Source organism: Podarcis muralis, chromosome 12 (genome assembly GCF_964188315.1).
Source record: "Podarcis muralis chromosome 12, rPodMur119.hap1.1, whole genome shotgun sequence".
NCBI lineage: Eukaryota > Metazoa > Chordata > Lepidosauria > Squamata > Lacertidae > Podarcis > Podarcis muralis.
In genome coordinates, this window is record NC_135666.1 from 24,852,400 (window position 1) to 24,876,822 (window position 24,423).

Consider the following 24,423-nt stretch of genomic DNA (forward strand, 5'->3'; position numbering starts at 1 on the left):
ATTCTGTTTTAATTCCTAGCTATGCTTTGTATATGTATTTTCTGCCTGGCTAGATTGTGTGATTTTATTTAGCAAATAGGTTTTACTTAGCAAATAGAATTGTTCAAGTTAAGAAAATTATGGAACAAATAATTAATATAGGTTAATAAATACACATGAGGATGTTGTTGCTTTTTCCTCTGGGTATTTCAGTTAACAGATTTGGCTTTTATACACAGCATTTATCCACTCTCTCTAATATGAATTTGGCTGGTGTGTGCTGGCAGGACTGCAGCCAAAAGCAGAAAAATCCAGAAAGCCCTCCCTCGCCAAATACAACCTAAGGAGGAACTCCCTCCTAAACTGAGATCTGAGCATGCTATGTGGCCACAGTATACAGAACATGTGATCGGGGAAAGTATGAAGTGGCTGGCTGGAACCCTGAGCTAGAGTGCTCCATAATACAGCACACTATTGCAAGTCCAATTTGTGTGGTTCTAGTGACAAACTTTTGCCTTGAATTTTTTTAAAAAAATATTATCCCACCTTTCTCCCAATGCAGGACTACGGCAGTTCACAGCATAAACGAAAACAAATACAACAACAAAAAAACCACACAATGAATTTATTAAATAACCCTCTTAAAAACAGCACTGAAAACACTTAAAACCAAGAAAGAAAGAAGCTAGATTCAAATTCTACAATATATTAGTCTGAGCCTCAGTACAAACAACTAAATACATCTGTGCTGCAATATTGGTTTGGATTTGACAATAGTCATAGTATGAGTTCATCACTGAAATCAAAGAAACTTAAGCTATGTTGCATAGAGATCAACTATTCTAAATATGATTAAATATGGATCCAATAAATTCACTTGTAAATACCTGCAGTATCTGTCCCACTGATTATGCAGGATAGTATGCGATATAAAAGCAAACTATAACTTAACCGTTTAAGCAAACCTTGACATCTATATATTTTATATAAATAACATGACTGCACTCTAGCCTTAATTCTGTACACAGACTTTTTCCATATATTGAGTAACCTTCTCAAACAATGTAATGCAATGGAAGAAAGTCCTGGCTGAGAGTCTAATCCTCCAAATGCAATATCCATTAAAATAAAGAAACAAACCATAGAGGCAAACTGCTAACTGAGCAGAAGCTATAACATCATATTTCTATGGTTTCAGATTACTTTTGTTCTTACCAAAATTTAATAATGTTTGCATATGTGTATGTTTATATAGAATTACGTTTTGCTAATTCTTAATTATTTTAATTCCCCACCCTCCATAACAGAGGACTGTTATTTCCACTGTCTGGTGCTCGAAACACAGTAGTGACATAATGAAGGGGTGGGGTGTGAATGGGAAAGATATGCATGTCATAAGGAACAGAGATCAACAGTTACATAAACGGATTAATGTCCCTTTCAGGGACTATAGAACTCATGCTCCAGTCCCTCTATTTCATCTCACCTCCATGCAATGAACAACCACACACTTTCTCTTTCCCATACTTAGCTAATTTGTAATTTAGTTACCAATTCAGCACTTAACATTATGGAATGCTTGTAGAAACGTTAACAGGAGGTATGGTACATAAACACGCAGACTTATAAATGCACATCAAATATGCCAGCCACTGTAACCCTATCCTCGGATTTTGGTCCCAGCTAACTGTCATTATTGTACACTTCAGTAAAATGATTGTATATAGAGTCCAAGCGTAAATATTTAGTGTTGGTAGTTACTATTTTTAGAACTTCTAATCCATGCTTCTCCTGTGCCATCTGCCATATGTTGCCAAAATAATGATGCTGGGAGAGGTACTGTCTAAATAGTATAAATGTTATTTAACAATAAAAAATATTATCTGCTTTTTGAAGAACTTGAAACTTCCATTAATTTCCCTTACCACTCTTCATTTTTGTTCAGCAGCTATACAATCAAGGTGAAGGAATGCTGAATTAATTATATATCCTTGCTTACAAGCCATGTCCCTTGGCTGACAGGGAATAAGGGGATGTTGATTAGCTGACTGTTCAGTGGCCTTCAGGTTCCAGCAATCAATATGGTTCCTGTTCTGCTTTCTGGAACCAGGAAGCCACTGCAAGCCTGACCTACTTAAGATCCTCTCAGGTCCTTGAAAAAGGTCTGGAAGTGTGACATTTCCAGGTAAGAGCAACAACACTATCCTAGCCTGAAGTGAATGCAGGTAAGGATTCAGGCCAATGAATGTCCCATTTTGAAGATAAACAACTTTTTCCCTCATATGCTGCAACCTCCGCTATAGATATGTACTTTGCAAGACTGTAGCACAGTGGGAGGAAGATCTGCACATGTACAGATCCCTGCTGTAGAATGTTACTGTTAGCAGCAGATTCCATCACTATCAGCGCTCTCTCACATGTGCAGAACCTTCTCATCTTGTACTACACATGTCATTCTTTTAATAAAATAAATACCTAGATATAACAGCAATATGCAGTAACTGATGCGGCACTATTCTCTCAGTGAGAATATTCTTTCTAAGCAGTGCATGTTATACAGTACTGAGGAAGAACAATCAAAGGGCCAAGAGGCAACTGCTGATTTTATGTCTAAATAAATTCATTTAAGCAGTGACCAGAGGTACTTCAAAGGTAAGAAAATAGGTACTAGACACTAAAAAGAAAAGGATAGACATAGCCACTGCCCTACTACACTACATACTGTGAAGATACGACAGATACTAGGCCAGGGTTGCTGGATTACTAACAGAGTAAATGCCATACGAAAGGGAATATATGCATTAGCTCTGAAACAACTGCAAATAAAAATATGTATTGCATATTATGTGATATGGCATAGTCTTTGTGAAATACCACAAAGTGTTTTATTTTATTTTTGACAGCAGGCTGTGTGTGGACACGATTATATAATAATGTGAGACTGAGTTTAAAATAGGTCATCATTACTTACTCTAGAATTGGGTCCCAAAATAGCTAACGAAAACAACATGCTACACAGATATCTTTATTTACTACAATTCTTAATTAGCAATATGCAATTAGAAGAACATTTTTGGTAACCTACTTGTACTTACCCAGGACACATTTTTACCCTTGGGTGTCTTTAGCATGGCAACATGCAGTGCTGAGATGGCCAACAACAGTCCCACCAGCATGTGAAATCTGATGGAGGGGTAATCCAAGTCTCTCTGTTACCCAAATGTATAAAGTCCCTTAGCCAAGACGATACAGGCACAGCGAGTATCATGCAAGGAAACAATTAAAAAAGCCATTTTTCTTCTTAGTGTTTCATCCAGCCAGAAATAAAGAAAAAATGAGAAATGCTCACAGAAAGGAAAAAATCTGTACTTTCGGTATATACAAAAAGTTGACGGAATGGTCAAAAAATCTAAATCAAAAGCACGCAATATTGAAGTGCAGTTGTCCTCCTTTAGCTCTAAAAGTGCTTCACCCGATTAATAAAAGCTTTGAGCCTAGAGCTTACCCGAGAATTAAGAAATAAATACTGAGACTGAGATCAAGTAGCCTTCAGAAGACCTTGAAGAGTTTGGTTTCCGGTAGCATTGATTAAGATTTGCTATGCTTGAATATTTCTGAACTCCAGGAATCCACTGACATATAAAAAGAATTAAGATCTCAGTTTCCATAAATAATGTATAGAAGCAGGTACACTGTATATACCTGTTGCTACCTTCTGCGCATTCTCCCTACCCAGCGGCTGCTGCTGCTGATTCACAGCCTCATAGTGCACCTGTTGTTGATGTGAAAAGACTGGTAACCTAACAACCAATCAGCATTTGTTTAAAGAGAAGCCCTAGAAGGGAGAACAAAAACTGAAAGATCAGACTCCCTGCTTCTTTCCTTTTGTATCTCTGTCCTTCTGTCCCTTTACTTTTACCTCTTGTCAATCTAGATTACCAAAGCCGATCCAGGCTAAATTTTGCAACTATCAGTAGTGATTAGCGTGAGCTGATTGAAATCGGATTATACAAGAAGACCTCTGCCTTCTCACTCAGCAAACAGGCCAGTACCATTTGAAAACCATTTATGCTTCACCTCACAACATTACTGCATTTGGAACAATCCATTTTCAGAGTAATGGGCAAGCTAGATTTGTGGTTTCTTTTAAAGAGAAAGACAAAAATACATCTGAATTGTCTTCTAGTTGGAACACTTCAGCAAAGCTTCTGAAGATTTACAAGGAAGCATTGAAAATCAAAACACACTGCAGAATTTTAATGTTTCGCATTTTGTCACTGATATTCTAAGGGCTTTAAGTACATGATTTAAAGCATTATCTCCCTGAGAGATTGAAGTGATTATTTACTAGTTTGTAAATGATTAGGACTATATGCTTTAATATGTATTCTTTGAAAAATTTTACTCATTAGTTAAAGGTTCTGAAGGTTATATTACTAAGCCAGATAAAATACACATTAATAACAATTTGAGTAACTTTGGATAAAACAGTTCTAATGTTGCAAAATTGTGAAAGTAATTCTAGTTTCTCATTTACTTCAATGGGAAGCAAGTAAACATGACTATAGGATGTAATGAAACAATGTGTGTGATATAATATACTGTATATGTCATTTACCACAGCTGCATTTTTAATTGTGCACTTTTAATTGTATAATTTGTAAGCAGACCTACAGGGGGTTATTTCTAGGACGTTGCCCTAAATTGTCACCTGTACAATTTCCCCAAATTTCAGCTTGGGTATGATTTTCCTTCTGGAAACAAAAAAACCATGTGTGACAAAGTATCCCAGGAATGCATTGGATTTTGCCATTAGGGTATGTTTATTACCCCAGCCAATGGTTTTATGAGTCAATAGTACCCCACACTCATTCAAACCCTTTTGCAAATCTGAATTTTTGCCGAGTGTCACAAAAACTTCACTGTGGCCCATCAAAACCATGGTTTGTTTGCGTGTTGTTTTTTGCTTTTTGCATTGTAGCTATTTCCACACTGAGCAGTACTTGTTATTTCTGCTTTGGGGATCATTTTGACCCCAGTTGGAACCACATATGTTTCCATATGATACACCCCCATTTCAGAAGGTAGCAAGACTTAATGACAATTCTCGATCTCTGTTTACAGGAAGGTAACTACAAAATTGTTGTTGATGTTTGCTCTCAGGCATCTTTATAACCTTTAAAACCTAGGCCAGAGAGCAGCTAAGAAACCAATGCCACACCTTAATGGTTCTGGACAAATATTACATTAGATAGCTAATTTTCTGATTAACTGGTTAAAAAAAAAGTTACGTAAAAAGTGACTGGCTTGCAAAAAAAAAATACTTCCTAACCACTACATGCATGTGTCAGGATCATAAAAACCTGCAGATTTCACTCGGTGCAGAGAAAATGCAATATATAAAATAAGATCATTGTTCGAAAACAAAGACGACACAGGTGTGCAAAAGAGTCCTAGTAATCTGAATAACAAGCCAAGGTGATTGCTTGGGAGGGGTCTGAGGTACCTATGAGGCAAGGTGGGCTTTTACAATATGAGCACGTCAAAGCTGAGACCCTTGAAGCACTTCACGTGATTCAGCAATTCAGACATTCTAAAAAGTTGAGGGCAAGTATCTGTGAAAAACTATGTGTCTACATTTTACTGTCAATATCCTAATGTGGTGGGTGGAAGGTGAAGAAAAAGCTTTGCAAAACCCAAACTTTAGTATCTAGGTTAAGTGAAACCACTGACTTGGGTTCCACAACATAAGGTGTTATTGAAGAAAATATATATTTATATATGTAATAAAATATACACAAAGGAATTCCGGGAGTGGGGAGGAAGACTGACAGCTCCAGCTTGTAATCAAAGGGAATGATTTTACCAGCACTGTCCAGTTCCAGGGCTTTGGGGGAGGAAGAAGAGGCAGCTTTGCAAGAGCAAATCTAAGTTTAAGGAAGATGCCAGCATGGAGAGGGAATAGGGTCAGCAGGAGACCTGTGCTGTGACTGACAGCTCAAACTTGTGCTCAGCAGAAGAGTTCCTGGGCCAATTTGTATGTGATTTGGCAAGTCTGCAGTTGTCAGAGCAACTGACCACAAGACACTAAGCAGGGTTAAGTGAATATTTTTCTTAGCTACTCCATAAGTAAGCCCTTACAAGAAAACCACTGCAGTTATCCTTCTGAAAATGTTTTGTACAGCTGATGCCCTCAGATGGGGGAACCTTGCTTGCAAATTTCATTGAATGTCATCCTAAATAAGGTAGGAAATTTTATTCCTATTATTTTTATTAACAATTTAGTGGTTTTAGCACAAAAGTTTCTAGACCCGTTTTGCCTATAATTTGGAAGGCTTTATTCACTCTGTAGGGGTATATATGCCTGCAGATTTCATCCACTTCTGTCAAAAGTGAGGAAAGTTATAGCCCCTTTTGATGTCCCAAGACTGAAGGGGAGGATGACAAAGCAGACTTGGATGGACAAATTGAATTGGGCATCCCACAAAGCACCCTGGACTGAGGCAATCTATTTTACAAAACTGGTTCCAAACTGAGTCATGTGCTCATATTGTTAAAGAAAATACTGTTATTAAAAACGAGTGCAGGCAGCCTTTCTATTTAAGATTTTCGCTGTCCCACGCTGCGTACCTTATGCAGACCTGTGTTTAGAGGGAGGCCAACATAAGCTAGAGACAGTTGCCTGGACGAGTTTTCTTTTATGCTGGCTAAACAATTGCTTTTCAGCAGACAAAGATACTTTACTTAGCGAAGTTCTGTCAGACTCCTTCCCCTCCCCAGGGCTACAACTGTTTTGCACAAAGATATGCCAACTCGGTCTTTCAGAGGATCTCCTGGGTGCTGTGGCTTTCCCAATTGCCAAGGCCATGTTAAAAACTAGGCTGTGGGACATAGATCGCCAGGAACTAATCTCAGCTGTGGAAAAAACATGTTCCCCTCTTTATTTTCGACTCTCTTGGGCACAGCAATTTAACCTTGATTATTTACTATTTTTGTTTAACCCACAAGAAAGAAGGGCTTTTTCGCTGGCTAGGTTCAATTCTAACCCTTCTAAAGTTCTTTGGGGTAGGTTTGCGGATATGGCAAAAGGAGATAGGATCTGCCCATGCAATGCCCCCCTGGTGGAAAGTCTAGCTCACATGGTCGTTAAATGTAAAATGTATGATGATCTCCGCCAACAATTTCTAGACCACCTATGTATCCCAACATGGAAACCAGAGACAGAGGTTGTACGCTTCTTATTACAGGGGAGAGACCAGGAGCTCACCAAGACAGTAGCTAAGTTCCTCTGTTTGATTTTTTTGTTGCCAAAGTACGCTACAGGATCCTGCCCTTGCTGGAGACCCACAGAGATGAAATAGATTGCTTGCCTCTTCTTCCCTTTGACAAGTTACTGTACTGTTGAAATGGTGACGAGATCGCACTGGCCTATTTATTCTGTATGTTTGTATGTGATGCCAATAAAGGTTTGATGATGATTAAAAATCCTCCAATGAATAGACCACTGGGATCTGGATGAGAAATGTTCTAGTCAGAATTATAAGACATCCACTGTAAATCCCTTGAGTACTCATCCACAAATGTACTGCCTGCTCTCCTTGGAGTGTTATTTACCCACATTGAAACAAACAAACAAACAAACAAACAAACAAACCAGAAATTCTCTCACACTTCCTTCCTCATAATCCAGAAGTGTCAGCACTTTTTGTTTTCAGAAAAGATTAAGACACTTTTAAGTCCTGTACTAAAAAAATGAAGGACAGTAATTCTTATTTCTTCAATTCATAATGATGCAGCAATCTCATAAAACAGGTTATTCTTCATTAGAAGATTAAAGATGTTTCCCATCAGGGAGCCATATGGCCCCCGGGGGACGGGTCTAGGATATTCCAAAGGGGGCACAGGTAAAAATCGTGTAAATGGTGGGGGGGGGGGGGCACAGCATGAGGCTAGGGTCCACAGAGGGAAGTGAGAAGTGAAGGGGGTAAATCATTTTTTTTAAAAAAATCCTGATTGGCCGGCTATCCACTTCGTCAATCACAAGCGGGTAAGGGGGTGGCCCACCAGCGCCTAGCGCTCCTTTTTGCCACGTATGTTTTCTTGGAGCAGTCCTGGTTTGTTTCCGGCGGAAGAGGGCAATTGCTCCTGTTTTGACCAGTAGAGCCCACAATCCAGAACCCCCAGGTCAGGTAAGTTCAGTAATGGGGTCGCAGTGGGTAGTGCTGTGCGAGCCAGAGCTGCTTGTTGCTGCCGCCACTGCTGGGCCCAGTGGCAGCCTGGGCCTGACTTTGCAAGGTGCAGGGTGCAATACACCCCAGCACCTAGTGGATCAGGGCCTTTGGATATTGCAGTGTCGGCCCGGCTCTGCTAGGCGCAGGGTGAAATCTAACCCAGCGCCTAGCCGAGCAGGGTTTTCTGGTGCTGCTGGTGAGTAAATAACTGTCTACTCAGAAGAAAGCCACATTGAGTTCAGTGGGCCTTACTCCAGGAAAGGGGGGCTCCTCTGGATGACAATATCTTTTCGCACCAGGTCAATGAGGACCACTTGCTTTTTAAAATTCTCCCATATATACAAAACTTCCTGTGCACCTTTTGCTGGTGCAGATGGAACTTGCATCATGGAAAGATGTTGAATTTAACCCAGAATCTTTTGATGGGGGAAATTCTCTCAGGATTTGAGTTTATGTGATAATGTGATAACCAAGCAAAGAAGGAACAGGCCTACACAACTTCTGAACCACAAAACTGAATACAGATACTAGATCATTACTCATATAAGAAAATCCACCAGGGCAGGCCAGAATACATGATTGTATTCTGCCTCATGATTGCATTTTATGACTTATCATTCACACATTTGCTCAGTGTGCTATTATGAAAAGTTTGGACTATATTTATATTATCCAGATACATTCATTGTGGGTTCCTTGTCCAATGTGGAATTCTCAATGTGGAATTTTGAACAGCTTTCATACTCTTCTACTGGTAAAAATCAATACCAGTTTTCTTAGTGCTGCTTAAATTATACAGTTTCATCAATATGAAAAAAGTATTAAATTAAGATAATGGTTTTGTTTGAAAAGTGCCCTAGAGTCTCTTTATAATATCCAAATGAACTCAATATTTGTTAGCTTTCGCTTCCAGCAGTTAAATTTTCTGCATGTTTACCCATAAGTAAAAAGGTAAAGGTAAAGGGACCCCTGACCATTAGGTCCAGTCGTGGCTGACTCTGGGGTTGCGGCGCTCATCTCGCTGTATTGGCCGAGGGAGCCGGCGTACAGCTTCCGGGTCATGTGGCCAGCATGACTAAGCCGCTTCTGGCAAACCAGAACAGCACACAGAAACACCGTTTACCTTCCCGCCAGAGCAGTACCTATTTATCTACTTGCACTTTTGACGTGCTTTCGAACTGCTAGGTTGTCAGGAGCAGGGACCGAGCAACGGGAGCTCACCCCGTCGTGGGGATTCGAACTGCCGACCTTCTGATCGGCAAGTCCTAGGCTCTGTGGTTTAACCCACAGTGCCACCCGCGTCCCTACTTATAAGTAAGCGCCACTAAATCCAATAGGATTCTGAGTAAACATGCTCAGAATTGCAGCCTTGCTTTTTAGGGTGGGGGTGGGGAGGAATCCTTAGTATTGAGGTGTTATATTTCTCATCCCTATTTGTATTCATATTGTCCAGTGGGCAGTGGGCTTTTAAAGAGTCTATGGATTGTGACAATAAGTTTATATTTGCTTTCTCTTCTAGTTTTTGATTACGCACAAATGTCCTTTAATTGCAACCTTATACATTAACAATCAGAACACAAATCAATTACCAAGCTTTGAACAATGATACTGGACTATTATGGGACATAAAAACATAGGCAGAAGTAACTTGCATACAGGAAAGCTGTGCGTTCGACTCTACAATTCAGTTTAGCTGGGTTTACATAAGGAATTCAACTCATCAAATTCACAGAAGTAAAAAAGAACAGTACAAAATACACAGAAAGAATATAATCACCAAAGTAGTATTTTGGCAAGCACAACATCTTAATGTAATAGTACAAGGAGTGCCATATACGCAGATGATCAAGGCACAATGGAGCACTGTTTTAACACTGAGTCAGAAGAAAGAATTGTGTATCATCAATTTCATAGTTGCCAGTACCCTTGAGTTTCCTTGAATATCTCCAGTCCAAAATTGGATTAAGGCTGATACGACTCACCTTCATTCAATATATAACCCAGTATCTTTTTCAAGCCTCCAAAAAAGCAGACATTAAACTTGATCTTGGTTTCTAAATAATGTTATAGTAGTTTATAAAATATGATAGAAAGGGGCAATTCCTATGAGGATTCCGTCTCACTTTCTGTCCACCAGGTACTCTGTCAAGTGTATATACTTGGTGATGCGTGTCTGGGGCAAGATAAAGATATATTGCATACCATTTACTCCCCAGAATGGTGATCCTGAGAGACTCTCAACATCTGTACCAATGTCCCCTTGTCTGATGCATCTCAGGACATATAGCACCAGGAAAGAATCCTAACTTTTCTACCACTTTTGCATCAGCCAGCAGTTGTTTGCAGTATTGAGGGGCCTTTTACAGCTGAGTCCAGAGAGAGAGAGAGAGAGAGAGAGAGAGAGAGAGAGAGAGAGAGAGGAGTATTCAGAAACTTGTTACAATCAATTTCTGAAACACTACAACTTGGGAGCTTCTATCATGTACCCTCAACTCAGGTTTCTGTGAATACCCTTCAGGTTTTTAGCCTGGTGGTGGGAACAGAATATTTGAAGAAGCAAGGGGACCACATACACACTCAACTCTTGCCATCCTGGCTGCTTAAAAAGGTCAGGTCAGGGTTATCTAGCTGGACAATAGAATATTAATGCCTCTTTGAAAGCAGGTCTTGTTCTAAAGGAAACCTTAGTGTAATCTTTTCTTTAAAAGTTAGCTACACAACCATCTGATTTAAATAATCGCCGCCTCATTTCTAACATTCCATTCCTAGGACACTGACTTGTTATGGCAATCTAGTTAGAAATTTTCTTGGATGAAACTAATCGTTGATCTCTTTCAGACTGGTTTTCAACATGTCTCTGGAACAGAAACTGTTTGCTGACCTCTGGAGGTCAGGAGACACATAGGGGGATGGACTGCAAGAAGATCAAACCTATCCATTCTTAAGGAAATCAGCCCTGAGTGCTCACTGGAAGAACAGATCCTGAAGCTGAGCTTCCAATACTTTGGCCACCTTATGAGAAGAGAAGACTCCTTGGAAAAAACCCTGATGTTGGGAAAGATGGAGGGCACAAGGAGAAGGGGACGACAGAGGACGAGATGGTTGGATAGTGTTCTCGAAGCTACCAGCATGAGTTTGACCAAACTGTGGGAGGCAGTGGAAGACAGGAGTGCCTGGCGTGCTCTGGTCCATGGGGTCACAAAGAGTCGGACACAATTAAACAACAATAAAGTTAGAAGAGAACCTGAGGTTCAGTCCAACCCACTGCAATGTAGGAATCTCAAGAAAAGCATCCATGACAGATGGCAATCCAATTTCTGCTTTAAAACCTCCAAGGAAGAAGAGTCCACCATCTTTTGAGGATGTGCATTCCACTGTCAAACATCTCTTCCTGTCAAAAAGTTTTTCATGATGCTTAGTCAGAATCTCCTCTCTCGTAACTTGAAGCCATTGGTTAAGGTCCTACCCTCCGAAGCAGGAGAAAACAAGCTTATTCCATCTTCCATGTGACAACACTTTAGATATTTGAAGATGGCTTTCATATCTCCTCTCAATCTTCTTCTTTCCAGGAGGAACCCAGTACTCCAGGTGCGGTCTGTTCCAAGGTAGAATAGAGGGGTACTTTGACTAGACTGTTGATGTAGCCTAGAGCAGCATTAGCTTTTTTTGCTGCTTCATCACACTGTTGACTCATGTTAAGCTTGTGGTGTACTAAACCCCTTCTTTTTTCCCCTTTTTGAAGATGCGGATAACATTTGCCCACCTCCATTCTGCAGGGACCTCACCTGTTCTCCAAGAATTCTCAATAATTAGATAGACACTCTGAGATTACATCTACAAGCTCAGAAGGCCCTGGAGATCTGAATTCATTTAAAGTAGATAAGTGTTCCCTTACCACCTCTTCTCCAATCTTGGGCTGTGGCTCCCTCCTTGCATTGTTTATTCTATTATTACCAGGTTAGGCACTGTTTTCCTTTTCAATGATGACAGAGACAAAATAGGTGTTGAGCAGTTCTGCTTTCTCTCTGGTACCCAGTAGCTTTTCTCCATCTTCCCTACACAAAGGACCAGCTACTTGCATATTCTTTCTCTTGCTTCAAACATAACCAAAGATACCTTCTTCATTACACGCAACTGCCCGCTTATGTGGGGAGCACCCTCTAAACAAATGTTGCAATCTGAAAGGCTTCTGGCAGCACACTAGGGGAAAAACAGTTCCTTTAAGTACTTAAGCAACAATCAGCCTAGTTTAGAGGGGTCTTGGCAGAATATGGGGAAGCCAGCACCCACCCACATATCCCAAAATTCCTAGACACTCCAGACCAGAGGATATGACCTTGCCCAACAACTCTGGCACCAAAACACCCCTCCTTGGGAGCCTTCATCCTCTCTATTGTAAGAGCAAGCAGCTCCAGGACAGGGCAACACTGCTTTAAAAACAGAAATCTTGAGAAGGGAAAGAATCAGCAGGAGGTAATAATACTAATACCAATACTAATTTATTACTTGTACCCTGCCCATCTGACTGGGCTGCCACAGCCATTCTAAGTGGCTTCCAACAGAATACAAAAACAAACAAACAAACAAACAAACAAACAAAACCCCACAATGAAACACCAGGCATTAAAAGTTTCCCTATACAGGGCTGCCTTCAGATGTCTATGGAAAGTTCTACAATTCTTTATCTCTTTGACATCAAGGTCATTCCACAGGGTTGATGCCACTACCAAGAAGACCCTCAGCCTGGTTCCCTGTAACCTTACTTCTTGCAATGAGGGAACCACCAGAAGGTCCTTGGAACTGGACCTCAGTGTCTGGGCTGAATCAGGTAAGCTAATTTTTATAAGGCATCAGTAGGCATCAACATGCTGATTAGGCAATGTCTGACTCAGAGGAACCTGACCTAAAGGAATGTTCCAGGGTTTATCTTGTCAGCACCTCACCTCTGGATGTCCTGTCTCAGATTATGTAAGGCTGGACTTACTGACTCACCTTAACTGATCATGGTCTCATCATTCAAAATATGAGTGCTCAGGAGTCTACTTGTTCCCTAGGATCCCAACCCAAAGAAAGTTGTGACAGTTTCTCATTCACCAAATATATGGCAGGCCTACAGAGAATATACAAGCTGGCTAGTACATTCTTTTTCTAGTATTCATTTTTTGGGGGGGAGGTAATGGAGTAAGATTTATGAAATGAATTCAAAACATATGAAAAATTATCTTGACTTAGGCACCAATTATGATGAATATACAATTGAGAAACATGAAACTCAGATTTAGGTAGGAACTTCAGAAATGAAAGCTTCATAGTGCTTGATGGGATGACTCTTTGCAAGTGCTTAGGATAAATTCCAAGACTGCAACCCAGATAGTTATCAGTGCCCATAAGGACTGCTGTCTCAACTCATCCTTAGACTTTCCCATTGCCAACATCAAGTCTGATCCTTTTGGCTCTGAAACAGTGTGTGGAATGCAACTTATGGTGAAATTCTGAAATCTGTTTCCTATGAGATAAGCATCTCAGTTTCAGCCAGCTGCCTGAATATTGACCTATGTCTTGCTTGATAGATCCCCAGAAACAGCTTCCATGAGAAACTAATAATTATGTGTTCAACATTAAATGCTACAAAGCTAAAACTTAATTAGTAGAACACATAGTTATTAAAGCAATGAATTTCTTATTCTCAAGTATGCCTGTGTTGTTTTAGATTGTTCATAAATATATGTGGGCCTCCCATTTGCTACTAATAAATAAAAGTTGATGCCACAATATTTGCCTTGTATACATCAAAATTATTGACTTATTTTTACCCAGTAGTATGACTCTTGTGTTCCAACTGTATCATATATTTTCTGTTGCTTACTCATATTCTAAAGAAGACAGAGTGCCAACATTATAGGATTGCAGTGTGTGCTATTCCATTAGTAAAGCAATTCATTATGTCAACTGTTGCATCACCAAGAAGATGAGAAGTGAAAATGAAATTAAAAGAAGCTACAGAAAACCCTTCTTAGCTATCTTGGGTTTTGTTTGCCATACAATGTTAAATCAAAATAGGAAAAAAACACACACATCCACTGTATGTCACAGAGAAACACACTGCATCACAAAAATACATCCCCCTCCCCAACCATTATAGGCCAATTGCTACTTTAAGCAATTCAACTCTATAAGCTTGGCCACATCGTATAAGCCTTCTGCTCCTGTAACATCTGCACAGTAAACCAGAAAAGAACTGCTAAAGCATAATGCATCACTTAGGAGACTTATTACATCAGCTAAGTGCATCTTCAGCACATTTCAATTAACATTCAGTCCTTCTATTTCTTCTAATATATCAGTTTTATTGCTAAATTTCACAGCAAGAGCTAACATTCAAACAGCTTTTTTGCAATACAGGTATGGAAAAACCATCAGGACTTATATACTATGCTCTAGAAAACACCAGAAACTGATTAACATTTATGCCATACTTTTGCCACCATGCTGATGTTTACACTGAGGTAAAATGAAAAAAAGGAAGAATTTCCCACACTAAGCAGCTGGTGGTAGCTGCTATACATGTCTATAGTTGACACTTAGGCTTGTAAATAAATTTAATATATTTGTTACATACTTGGACAAAATACACCCCTAACTGCCATACAAATGTATTTTTTTAAAGTCTATCATTTTTGTCAATAGAATATCTCAGAAAGGTCAGTTATTTGCTACAAGTTGCTTCCAGTATTTTTTCCGTGTTGCTCCTTATGAATTACTGCTTTGTTTTCTTTCTTTCATTCCTTTTTTTAAAATACCTGTTAGAACTGTTCTTAAGCTCTGTGCAAGAAAGCCATTGCTCATTAGTCTTTCATCCAACAAACATCTCATAAAGCATCTGCATAAAGCAAACTGCACTATCAAATATACTATGTTCACCTCCACAATCATCACCATTCTAAAACAATCAGAAACTTACATACGAAACCCGTACTCGACGCCGGTGTGCCAACCCACAGCACTGCATGAAGAGGACAGCAGAAAACACTCAGTATATGGTCTCACCAAGCTTCAGACTGTCTTGTCATTTCCTCTGAGACACTGTCCATTCCTCTTTACTCTCCAGCCCCAGAAAAAGAGAATAGGTAGAAAAATCATTCAGCCAAGCAATGTTGTTAAAAGTGCCCTTGCGACTGATGAAATTGTGTGTGTGTGTGTTTCCTTTAAGTAAATCAATCCCTTCTGTTTCAGCTGAATATATAATTACCAAATGTCTGTGTTCTCATCCCTATGCTACTATAATGCATCTCTACTGAGATGAATTATTTCCTACTTGAAGATTTTATATTACCTGTTCTGATCTTAAAAAATAATCTCAAATAGAAGAATCTTATTTCTGTGACCAGTGAAATACCCTTTTTGTGTTTGATTTCTTCGTGCTGCTGTGGCTGCTGCTGCTGCTGTTATTACAGGCTTCTTCCCAATACACAAACTAGCAAGAGCATCCTTGATTCAATGCTTCCTCTGGTCCACAATGGACATATCTGATCTGTTGTTTATTCCCCACCTCCAAGCTTGAAAAATGACTGAGTCTAGACTTTAATTCTCTCTGGGTTCTTTGGACTACAGAACCACTGCACAAATTGTCAGAAGCTTTGTCTTGCAGTACGTGTTTCACATGAATTTCAAGCAGAGATTTTTTTTACTGGCTACAATACCTGACTGGCTTAGAAGCTGCAGTTGCACAGTGTTTTCTTCCTGTTGACACTGACATAAGATTTTACAATAACAGTAAAAGGTAAGCACAAATTTAGTTTTGATGCACCTTTAAAACAACCAAGAACAGTACTGGAGATAAGTATTTTTCTCTGGTGGTAACCTTTTGCAATGTTTAAAATTATTTATTTATTTTTATTGCTGTGAGTTGCATCACTGTGAATGATTATTAGCCAGCACCTTTGACAAAGCAATGCTAAGCTTCATCAGAGAATGAGGATGGTCCCTTTTATGAGAAAGTTGTATTTGGGGAGGTAGATGCCATGCAAAGGGGGTCACAGCTCTGAATTTACAGAGGCAGAGAAGGGTGAGAAGTATAGCTGAAGTTAGCTAAATGGGGATACGTACTTGGGGGAGGGGGGGAAGCAGAAGTATTTATAAGGATCCACTGTCTGCTTATAGGAGTGCATTCACGTCCATTATGATATATACATACAAAAAATGAGGGAGGGTGCAGCAGCTGCCTCGAGTGGTGGAAGCCCTTGAGGTGGTGACCCCATGGGCACCCTACCTGCCCCTGGCATCAACTTCCAATGAGATCTTGTGGAGCATGCAAGATTTTGCTGGATATTAGTACCGCTTCTTGGCCAGTGCCAAAGGCAGCACTTCCTGTTTCACCTTAAGCAGCAGCACAACCATGAACAGAAGACTCACAGGATAATCTTTGTAAGGAAATGGAGGCTTTACAGCAAGGTTTTAGGAGGACCTTATAAAGCAATCCTGAAGCAGAGCTTGGAAGCTGTTCCGGAAAAAACAAGAGGCATGTTTGCTATATGGTATAAAGATGTACATAAGCCTAGCTGCCAAGCACCCACTGAATAATTACTGGTTATTGAGAAGTTGCATGAGAACAATGAGGAGTTGACAGAATCAAGAGACTCTGTCCATTCAGGCTAGCAGTAAGGGGAAGGAGAAGGAAAAGCAACAGGAAAAGTTGAAGCAAGAGACGATCAGAGCTGGGGAACCTGTGGCCCTCTAAATACTGCTGTGCTACAACTCCTATCATATAACCACTGGCATTGTTGGATGATGGGTGTTGTCCTGTATAACGGAAGTGTAGATCCAACAATATCTGGTGAGCCGCATGTTCTCCAGACCTGGCCTATAGTAATGGAAGGAGGAGGTTTATTTACCACAATTGTATACCCTGAAAACCTCAAGTTCCACCACTGAGAATAATACAGAAACTGTGAATTATGGGTGCAAAACAGACTGGGAAATCAGTTTGATATCACAGCCTGTGTAAATGACAGGGGTGATGACAGAAAGGACACTGACAACTGGCTTGAGGAGATCAGCTCTGTTGGTCAGGCAGAATATGTTGGGCGTGGCTAACCTATGGATCTCCAGGTGTTGTTGTACTCTCAACTCTGACCAGTCCAAGCTTGCATGGATAATTGTCAGGGATGGTGAGAGTTGTAGACAACCTACAGCTGGAGGCACACAGGTCATCCACCCCTGTCTTAGATAAAGCATTGTGATGGGCTTTAAATCTACAGATTGGACAAAGACCTGAGTTAGACTGGTCCAAGAACATGTTCAGAAGCAGCAAAATGAAGAAAGAAGGGATCTTTCCACAATGTCCCACAGAGAAGACAATTCAATGGGAACTCATTTTCTCCCTGGAAATTTGCCTTGAAAGAAACACTATATTCACTGAATTCTACTCAGCACCAACACACAGAAATGGAAGTGAAATGTGCACCTGTGATGAAGATGTTTTGGAACTGGGTGTTTTGATAGCACCCCTGTGCAGAGGCATACTTAGGCGCCCTTGGCAAGCAGCTGTATCAGCACTTCAGAAGCCAGGAGAGACCATGGACCAGAAACTCAATAGGTTTGCTTTTCATTGCCTTTCGTGCTCTGCCAGTGACTTCCTCCTGGGTTGGGTTGGGTTGGGTTGGGTTGGGTCAGGTCTGCTCTGCCTTTCCTCCTCCTCCATCATTCCGTTGGTCTATCTGTTTGCCTTGCTGCCTCCCTTCCTCCCTCTGTTTGCTGTTTTCCCTTCTGTCTCCTTCCTCCCCTTTACCTCCTCCTGCAACTCTCATCTACTCTCTCCATTTTTCTTCCATCTGAGCCCTGCTTTGCACTCACCTGACTGTGGAGGAGCCCCCACAGGGCTGTTGTGATGGCCTATGCCAGTGACTGGATTCCTTCACTGAGAAGCCCATGTCCTACCCAGCCACCCAGAGCAGTGGGTGTGCAGTGTACAAGGGCAGGTGGACAGGCAGGCTCCTAGCCACTCCAAGTCCTCCTGGGCCTGGGCCCTTGGTCAGGGCCAACCTGGCAACTCCTAGGTATACCCCTGTCCCTGTAGAAGGAGATTGGGGTGCCTTACAATTTTGGGCTGCCAAGTTTTTGTTCCTTGAATTACTCTGAGACTGATAAGAAATAAACTGGGACTGTGAAGAGACTGTTATCATCATGTGTAGAGAAGTGTATGTTTGGGTATAGGACAAGGGGTAAAGAATCAAACATTGTGCTTTTCTTACTAATACTGAAAATCTTCACTGGAGACCATTTTTGGCTTGGGCAAACATTTGTTGGTGATGGCGAAAACCCTTTTTAAAATGTGCATACCTACCTAACCATGAGCCTGAGCTTTTAATTTTTAACATGTCCAACTGTTCTTTAAGCTATCTCAGCATGGCATTCAAGCTTTTTCTGACAGGAGGAACAATGTATGTTTACAAGTTTCAAAGTGTAGCAAGAGCTCTTGACAAAAGAAAGTTACTGTTTCTTAATAACTGTTGGTCCCTTGAAAGGACAATGCATTGGCAGAGGTGGCCAGGAAGGGGTTGTTTTCAGAAGTACCTCGCAAGGATGTGCATATGAGAAAGAAACAGCACTTTTGAAATGTCAAATGGTTAGAAGCAGAGAGGGGGGGAGATTTTCTACATGAAGTTAGCCTTGGAGGGATTGATTAAGCAGCTCTCTCAGGATCCACTTCCTACTTGTAGGAGTGTACTTGCCTTCACTATGCTTTAATTTAAAATACATATATAGAAGCAAATAAAAGTGACAAAGCATCACAGAATCCCCTAAAAAGTTACTCAAAATGTCAGTAGCTAACTCCAAATATAAAGTATTACAAAAGTGAGCTATGTGAGCTGGCTCATTCTCATCCCAGGACTGTTGCTAGCCAGACACTGAATCAGCTGATCAAATGACTGTCTGGAACTGATGAAATGTATTCACAAAGCTTAATGCCAGCACGCTAAGGACACCACAGTTTTGAATGCCTAGTTATCTTCTCTAATGGTCTTCTGTATTGTGAATGAGAAGAGCAGTGTACTAATAATGGAGGAACTCAAACAGAAAGAAGATGGCCTCTAAGTACTTGGGTTCATTTCCTGCAAATGTTTAATTCATTCATCTCCCCCCTGCCCACTTGGTCGGGCTCCAGGAAGTTCAGACACAGCATAAAGTTTTTTGAGAATCTGCACTGCTTATACTGCAGGAAATTACAATATGTTCAGTGTTTTATTAAGCCCCACTTTTCTCACAGAGACTTAAAGTGGCTTACAGATAAAATGTGTCTGCCATAAATAAACACTTTGAAAACTTGCTGATAGTGTATCAAACTCATTTCCCTTTTTACATCTTTGGTTCTTCACAGATGCTATTACCTGTTCTTTTGGCTACTGTCTGAGAACCTTTAGAAAAGCTCCTGTAGGCAGCATAGAGTAGAGTTAGTACATATCTTTAATCTTAAACGAGCCAACACTTTTGGCATAAGGCTTTTCACTGAGCAACTGGGAGTGGGAAGGGTGGAAGAAAGAGAGAGAAAAAAACATTCATTCATTCAATATACCACCCTTCATCTAATGATCACAAGGTGGTTTCCAGCATAAAAACTAGTGATGTGAGGTGAGAATATTCTCCGGAGAATATTCTTGATAATGAGAATATTCTTAAGAATATTCTCTGCTAGAAAAATCTGTGGAGAATATTCTCCACAAATTGTAAACTCTAATGTAAGAATCAGTTTTAAAACCCACATTTAAAAAATCTACTAAATAATAAGTCAAGCTGTGATATTGCCAGTGTAAGTAATGAATAATCTCAAAATATCAGCAAGTGCACCAAATGATACACAATATATTTTGGCAGAGCTGGCAGCATATCATGCTAAGGAAAAATTTTTTTAGCAAGTCATATGTATTGAAGTCAGCTGAAAAAGTGAATGCAGTGGTTTGGTGGAAGGAAACATGCTTTGGTTCAAAGCATAGCAGAGTGGCTGTGGACATTTAAAATATGCCACCAACAACAGCTGCAACAGAACGTAGCTTCAGTACTTATGGACTTACTCATTCAGCAAAAATGAATAGGCTTACTGTAGACAGAGCAGGAAAGCTTACCTATGTAGCTCATAACTTAAAACGCCTAGAAGAGAAGAAAACACAGCTTCTAACAAGCTCATTGAATTTTACACAACCATCAACTTCGTTCTATGATCTCACAGATGATCAGTGTGGAACTGAAAGCTCTGTTACCAGTGGAGACAAAGATGGTGACTTATCCTCTTATGATATTTGAGGAGTCAATATAAATTTATAAACATTTGAGACTTGTTACTTAAAGCCTATTTTTTAAAAATAAATTTCTTTCTTGTGACAATTTATCAGTTATAATATAAATATGTTGTGCATTGCCTTACTTGTCTAAGCAGATAGTAATTTGCATTTCTGATGTTATGTATATTACTGATTATTTGTGTTTTATTTTCTGGAAATAATAGCATTTATTTTAAACTTTATATTGATTTTATTAGTGTTGCACTGAAAATACTATACCATGTAGATATACTTATTAAAGAACGTACTCATGTAGCAGATTTTCAATGCATTAAAATGAATATTCTATTTTAAATGAAAATTCTCTAATATTCTCATTAATTCTCATTAATCAAGAATATTCGCGAATAGTCTCCAAAAGATTATTCTCAAGAATTTAACATCACTATTAAAAACGCAAAAAATACATAGTATAACAGCAAACAAAACAATATGCCCCCCCTCCAATTTGAAAGGCCGTAGATTGTTTAACGGTGGCAATATATAGAGGGGAAAAATAAAAGATCCCATCCTTTCACTTCCTTCTTTATACATTACTAAGCCTTGAAAGAAGAGCAGAGGATTTGTAGTGAAGTTAATGGAAAGCTGGAATTCAGAAGTTTAATCTGAATATAAATCAAGACTTTCAGCAATTTTCAAATGGTTCACTGGGGGTTTTTTTAGGGGGGGGGGAGTTGTTTGGGAACCATTGCCCTATATTACAAGGTAGCATAATTTCAAGTGAAGCATTATGGGGAACATAGTAGTTCACTGGACCACCAATACTGCACCATCTCTTTCAACAGACAGTGCTAAGATAAAAATAGTATTTGCTTCTTAAAAAGCATACACTACCTATTACTGTAAAAGTTAATATGGAATATTTATATATTAAGATCCATACACTAAAAGAGAAAAGTATACAGTAGCACTCTCACAGTTTGCTCATGGGCCATGAGATGGAAATTATTATGTTTTGGCCACTAGATGGCAAAGCTGACCACAGAACTGACACACCTCTACATCTTATTTCTGAAAAGTTTGTTATTGTGCACACACACAAAGAAACAAATATTCTAGGCTTCCCTGCTGACTGAAATCCTCCTCAACTATTCAAATCACTTGGTGAAATCTAAAAGAAGTCTCTTACTTATAAACCTAATAAAATATCACCAATATCATTTCATCTCAAGAACCACAAAGTTAACTTTAAAATCCACAGTTGGGTAATATCATTTTTAGAACCAACTCAAAAGTCACAAAAGGCGTGTCAAGCTTTTGAGTTCTCCAGAAGTCTTCATCTTCTGTTTTGATTTTTCACCACCGTCTGCCTTGTGTAATTCTTGCCTCCAGAAGTCTTCATCTTCTGGAGGCAAGAATTACACAAGGCAGACGGTGGTGAAAAATCAAAACACAAAAAGAAAAGAATCACCTGGATCTGGTAGCCAAGAGTTCTGTTTGTAGGCTCTGTTTCAATAAACTGATCATCTAGAGCACGGGTGTCAAACACAAGGCCCGCGGGCCGAATCCGGCCCACCAGACCTCATCATGTGGCCCGTGTAGCTGCCGCCAGCCTTCACCTTTTATTCTCGCTTTTTTTTTTTTGACACAAGAAAGCCGCCTCTTCAGCGCATGCGCGGCAGCCTACAAGCCAGAGAACGTCTGCCCTCTAGCGGCGCCGGCCGTTCTACACAGGAAACCTCCACTTTACATGCATTCAGGAAACTTCCACTTGTTTTTATATTGAGCGCATATTGAGTCCTATAGATACAACCGGCCCTTTGAGGGTGACCAACCTGCTGATGCGGCCCCCGGTGAATTTGAGTTTGACACCCCTGATCTAGAGGAACCATGAACAACTAGAAAATACCTGGAGGGATGATAACTATTTCCCCTAATCTCAGATAATGTTATCTAGGGGACTGTGTGTGAAGATACTATTATTATTCAGCCCAGTATACCTGAAGGAGTGTCTCTACGTCCATCGCTCAGCCAGTACACTGAGTTCCTCCTCTGAGGATCTTCTGCTGGTACCTTCACTGCGAGAAGCGGTTACAGGGAACCAGGCAGAGGGCCTTTTTGGTAGTGGTGCCCTCCCTGTGGAATGCTCTCCCTTCAGATGTCAAGGAGATAAATAATTGCACAACTTTTATAAGACATCTGAAGGCAGCCCTGTATCGGGAGGTTTTTAATGTTTGATGTTTTTATGTTTATGTTTTATGTGCTGTAAGCTGCTCAGAGTGGCTGGGGAAATCCAGCCAGATGGATGGGGTATAAATAATTAAAAAAATTTATTATGAAGAGAAACTTCAGTATGGAGACAAAAAGCAGGGAGAGCTAGGTTTGGACTCTGTGAGCACCTTAGGATGTCACCTGTCTTCTTATAAATCTGATGTGGGAGCAGTGGGCTTTGGCTGTTTGGTGGAGTGCTTTAAAAGCTGTTCCTTCATTTGTGACCTGTTTCCAAAGGAAACCAAATCTCAGTAAGTTTTGCCCCTCAGAGAAGTGGGATGAATATAACACCCTGTGAATCTGTTAAAGAAGTGTGAAAAGTTCACAATAAAAGGAGGAAGCTGAAGAATAAGTATTTCTGATCCTTTACGAAACTGGCATGTAAACATGAAATTTATTTAGTTAATTATCTTTATTCAACTTCTTGCCATGAGATGGCAGCAGACTTCAGCTGTAATTATTACATGCTGCAGACTTAAAATGAACCCTTGGAAAGCCCTTCTGGGTCTATTATCTTGAAAGTTGTGAGGGCTGGGAAATTTCCTTTTTAGGTCAGCATCTTCCTCCATACACTCCCTGTTTCCTTAGAATGATAAATAATTTTGGTGGGATAAAGAAATGACCACACACAAATGTTAAGCAGGACAGAGGGCATTGACTGCTAAAACCTTTTTAATGATAAATAGAAAATTAGCATTAGTCAGAGACAGGCAGAATTCCAAATGAAATTACTCTAAACCAAACTTTTACTAATTTTTCCCAGACCAGCAATCTTTAGTTCATTGGGCTAACTAGGATGTCATTTTATACTGTACTATTATTAGTTATCTCGAAATCAATATTCTCTATTACACTAGCTACCGTAAGTGGCACTTTTCACATAACAGCCCTCAGCACGCCATAGCAACAGGAAGAGTCTGAAGTAAAATGGCCTGGTTTCTATAGTAACTGTCTTTCCGACCATCTGTAATCAAATGGGATCATAGGCAGGGAAACTAAAATGAGCAATTCTGCACATTTTAAAACTATTTGTATATAAAAACTTCTCAAAGTTTTGTAGCTTTGCTCCAGCATTATTACTTATTTCTTAACATAATTAAGTACTATCACATATTAAACAATAATAAATGAAGCAATGCAAATGCACTCTCTGTCACAAGTAAGTGACAGAAGCCGTGGCTGCTGAGAGAAAAGGGAAGCTGGTTAAGGAAGGGTGGAGAATACGTTCCCCTTAATAGCAAAAAACATACTAGTCAAAGAACACGTTCACAGGACATGCAAGTGAAGCTGAATTTCCTGCCACAATCAATCTCTCCTGGTTTTTACCCTACTGCTGTTTTCTGCACGCTTCATTTCTGATGACAGATTTGTGCGCATTTATTCGTTTTCTGTGATGTAATAAACTACACTGAACTCCTGTCATGTGATAACATATATCAAAACTGAAAAAGATCAGATGAGTGAGGTAAGGTGTTTAGGCGCTGAAATAGTGTTGCAATAATATCTTTAAACATTTTACCTATGAAGCTGTTTACTGCTTGTGACCCAATATCCCCAAGGTTCGAATTCAGATCTTGTCAGGGGACTGCAATCGGAACAGGGGAGGGAGGGAGGGAGGGGGGCCATTGGGATACAGGGAGCCTCTGAAAATCCTGAGGAACAGTTCC

At 40.0% G+C, this 24,423-nt stretch overlaps 1 protein-coding gene across 7 annotated transcripts in view; it reads right to left on the bottom strand.

Annotated features, from left to right (window-relative positions):
• The window catches only part of CACNB2 (calcium voltage-gated channel auxiliary subunit beta 2), a 120,394-nt gene that overhangs the window by 76,575 nt on the left and 19,396 nt on the right, over positions 1–24,423 (bottom strand). The window contains exon 1 of one of the 7 annotated variants that reach the window (XM_028750012.2): positions 15,172–15,869. The exons of the other annotated variants lie outside the window; for them this stretch is intronic. Within the exon in view, the coding sequence (XP_028605845.2) occupies positions 15,172–15,219 (48 nt within the window). The 5' untranslated portion in view covers positions 15,220–15,869. Of the gene's footprint in view, positions 1–15,171; positions 15,870–24,423 lie in introns of those variants that run through there. 7 annotated transcript variants of the gene reach the window in all.